This window comes from Arachis duranensis, chromosome 4, assembly GCF_000817695.3.
Source record: "Arachis duranensis cultivar V14167 chromosome 4, aradu.V14167.gnm2.J7QH, whole genome shotgun sequence".
Classification (NCBI taxonomy): Eukaryota; Viridiplantae; Streptophyta; class Magnoliopsida; order Fabales; family Fabaceae; genus Arachis; species Arachis duranensis.
Window position 1 is genome coordinate 49,168,788 of NC_029775.3, and position 3,982 is coordinate 49,172,769.

Below are 3,982 nucleotides of genomic sequence, written 5' to 3' on the forward strand. Positions count from 1 at the left end.
ATAGGGGGAGGCACTACTAGATTCAAGAAGATATGGGGGCCAAATAGGTCAACTTTTTTCATTTTTATTTATTTTTATATGTTCCCAAAATTTTGGAAAAAAACCTGATGAAAGGATCTCACCACCGTTTAAATTTTGTGATTCTTGCGTCATTTTTTTCTTCCTAGTCTTAGCTGCTCCCCAGAAAATCCTCATGGTTGCTAACAACATACACCAGAAATGCAGAATCATTATTTCCTTTCATGCACGTCCATTGCTAACTCCCAAAGAATAAAAAGGTTGAAAAATTAAGGGTCACTCCATTATTTTTTTACAAACCAAGGAGTATGTAGTAGACTAGAGTAATTGGCAGTGCTATCAACATCCCAAATATAACCCTACATTTAAATTCATACAATATATAAGAATTAAAGTTAAAAATTAAAAATCATATAAGAAAGTTTGAATTATATTGAATTGAAAATTGCTTACGCTGTGCTTAGAATGGCTGGATGGACATTGTACTCCTTGGCAAAAACAAAGGGAACAATCCCTTGTGGAAGTGCAGCCTATGTTCAAATAATAATAACCAAAACTGTTATAATATATTATATACAAATCAGTGTACGTAAAAAAAACATTAAACTCTTAATTACAAGATACGTAGTTGGCTCCAAAAGCATTCAAATTCTCTAAAATGATGGCATCAATAATTAATGATCGGAGAGGAACAACACATAGACATAGACATCACATGAAAAGACATGAATGTAATAATAATTTTCTCAAAGATTTAGACACAGAAAAATTGAAAAAGTAGCATAAATTATTGGTAGGTAAAATAATTACCTGAACGATAGCAACACGTAAGAGGGTGCCACGGAGGCCAACAGCGATGGAAGCTGCTGCCATAACCGCTGGGCCAGTGAGGAAGCGAACCGCCATAGCAAAAGTCGCTACCGAGTTACCACACGCAATTATCTTGGGTTGAAGTGCCATAAACAGACCTACAAATCCATTTTTAGATTTAACAGTGAGTGAAGATTAAAACATATTTATGGGTAGTGCATGATTCGTCCGATTCAACTACCTATGCCTAATTTGGTCCCAGAAAGAAATAATATATATATATATATATATAAAAAGAAGAGGAAAATGGCAGCAGTCACCAGCACCACCCTGGACCGCAAAGCGACGTCGTTCAATACACGACCCCACATGTCGGGTGATGAACATGATCTGCTTATATATGCTGTTGTTGCTTTGCGGTAACAAACTTCACCATAATGGACGGTTGTCCCTTGCTTAAACTCGCTTTCCCCCAAATCCATACTTTTCATAGATTCACACACATACACATACCCATTTTATTGCGTTGGTTATCATTTTTGATCTACTTACTACTTGCCTAAAGAAACTACAACATGCGAATAAAATTAATTAAGCGTAACCACTCAAAACTAGATCTGGCTACGTGTATGTACCGCTGGAAATGGGAATCACTATAGCCATGTTTGTCTTTGTAAAAAAGGGGAAAATGGAAATAGTCAATGAAGAAAAGAAGCTACGCTAAGAATCATTGAAGGAGTGGCAAATTTGTGGAGGAACTGTGACCACTCACCCAAGCTGAACATAGCCATTCCAAGACCAGCATCAGACAGTATGGAGATTGATTTCTCTATTATTTTTGGCATATGCACATGCCACCTGCAATCAATCAATTAATTAATCATAATCAAAGTCTTAACTAACTAACCTAGCTAGTATCTTCAAACTATAAAAGCAATTACCACAGTAAGAAGTCGATATTTACCTAAAGGCCACCAGGGACCAAATGACACCAATGAGGCTGGAGTAAGTGTTGGGATTACGGATAAGCTTCCTCCACACCATGATCAGTATCAGGCGCGTCATCACACTCGCTGGAGGCATGTGTTTTGACACTCCAACCCCCGCCGCTCCGGTTGCCTTTGGGTGCAACTCCGCCGTCGAACTCGACCCCAGTTTGTTCAGCCCTCCGGGACCCTCTTTCTCCCCTTCTTCCTCTCCTTGCTCCCCATCTACTTTCCCTGTTGGGAACTTCAACTCTTCCCCACCAAACTCACCTTCCACTGTCAACCCATCAATATGTATGATTCTCCTCCCTTGTCAAATTACATAAACAAACTTTAAAAAAGAAAAAGGAAGCAAATATACCTTTGTTGGATTCCCCATTTTGAGGGTGCTCGTCAGCAACCAGCATCCTGATCTCCTTCGCGCCTTGATCGGAGCGACCAGACTGATCGGACGCTCCAAAATCCGCGCTGCCAAACACGTGAAGCCCGCCAGTTTCTGAAACCGGCGAAGCGCTGGAGCTCCACACAAACATGTGGAGCTCCTTTGCATCATGGCTCGCTTTAGCACCAGCAGCAGCACCGCCGCTACCAGGTTGAGCCTGAACCAACTGCTGCCCCTGTGGCTGTGGCTGAGGCTGAACCTGTGGGGGAGGAGGCGGAGCTGCCACTGGTGGCACTTGTGAATTCTTGACGCTCTTGCTGCTCAAGCTGGCAGCGAATTCTGGATTGGGAGCTGGGTACGAAGTGGGAACTGTCTGCGCCGGGTAAAACCCGAACCTCGGGGAGCTCATGTTCTCTTCGAAGTTGGAGGGACGCGGCGTAGGCCCCCGCGAAGTGGACTGAGCGGAGTATAAGTCATTAGCACCAAAGTTAGAATGCCTCGGCGGGTGGTACCCCATCATGGAGTAAAAATCTGCGTGGTTGAAGTTGGACCCTCGCGGCGTCGGATTCCGGGAACTGCTAAGGCTGTAAATCTCGGCGCCGGTTAGGTTCGACGGACGCGGCGTCATCATGAACGACCTTCGCGACGCGTTAGACTTCCTCACAGTAACATGAAGCTTACCGTCATCACCAACCTCCGCATCGGTCTCAAGAAAATCTCTACCGTCGAGCGAAACCACGTCGGAGTCCACCTTAAAGGACACAATAGAAGCCGCGGTTTCCGGAAACTGCTCCATAATAAGCAGCTTGGCTCCGCGGTACTCGAAGAGAAAGAGTAAGAGAGTGTACCATATGATACACTGGAGCACCACCACCTGAACCATGAGTTGGCCGGAGTAGTCGCCGTACATGGCGATGAGGAGTGGGATCCCCATGACAAGAGTGTTGGGCAATGTGGAGAGGGAGAAGATGGTGATCATCCACTCGAGGCTTCCGTTGGCGGTGAAGTTGGTCCATATGGCCAAGGCAAAGAGCATCATCACCTTCTGTAGCGTGTCGGCGGCGATGAACCGGAAGTTCATCTCGTAAGGGTTGTTGGAGGATATGAAGTGGAAAGAAAGCAGCGGCACGGCGAAGATCGCGACAAAACGGTTGATCCCGGAGCACTGGTCCGGCGAGAAAATCTTCCACCACCGGACGGAACCGTACGCGAGGATCATCGCCACGTACAGCGGAACCACCGCTGTTAAGACGCTGTATAGGTCCTTCCAGCTTATCATCTTTTCTTTTCTTTTTGTCTTTCTTCTTTTTGATTAAGTTTTGAGAGAGAGTTTGGTTAATGGTGGAATGGCATGAGCTTGGAAATTAGGGAGAGCCTGGAGGGTAAAATAGGAATAAAAATTGAAACAGAAAGAAAGAAATGAAGAAACCGTTAGATAACTAACTAGTAGTAAGTGGTTTAGGAGGGTTGGGGTTGGTTCAGTGATCTGTTCTCTCTGCTGATTTTGCTGAAGGAATTTTAGAGAGAGAATGTGAAGTCTGAGACAGTGAATTTACAAAGATAAAGGTGTAGGTTGGGAAGAGTATATATAGGCAGTGACGCAGGTAGAGAGAGAAAGGGGGTAGTCATCACTCAAATTACACTCATACGTAGATAATAGGATGTAGAAGAAGATGTAGCCATATGTGTGCGTATAAAATAAAGCAATAAAGTCACGTATTTTTTAACGAAGAAATATTATATTTTATTTTCTGAATATTTATTTATATACTTTTTTATTGTTATA

At 43.5% G+C, this 3,982-nt stretch overlaps 1 protein-coding gene across 2 annotated transcripts; it reads right to left on the minus strand.

The window, feature by feature from the left end:
• Positions 1-3,779, minus strand: LOC107484194 (auxin efflux carrier component 4). Of its 2 annotated transcripts, XM_016104815.3 has the most exons (7): positions 2,404-3,779; positions 2,137-2,369; positions 1,793-2,064; positions 1,601-1,686; positions 829-986; positions 472-548; positions 1-377 (listed from the first exon to the last, which is right to left on the minus strand). In XM_016104815.3, exons 1-7 carry the CDS (start codon positions 3,473-3,475, stop codon positions 311-313), a joined length of 1,965 nt encoding a protein of 654 aa, XP_015960301.1. In that variant the 5' UTR covers positions 3,476-3,779; the 3' UTR covers positions 1-310. The 2 variants fall into 2 exon arrangements, with proteins under 2 accessions (XP_015960301.1, XP_015960300.1); XM_016104814.3 differs by having other exon boundaries at positions 1,793-2,090; positions 2,176-3,770.
• Between the last annotated feature and the right edge of the window lie 203 nt (positions 3,780-3,982).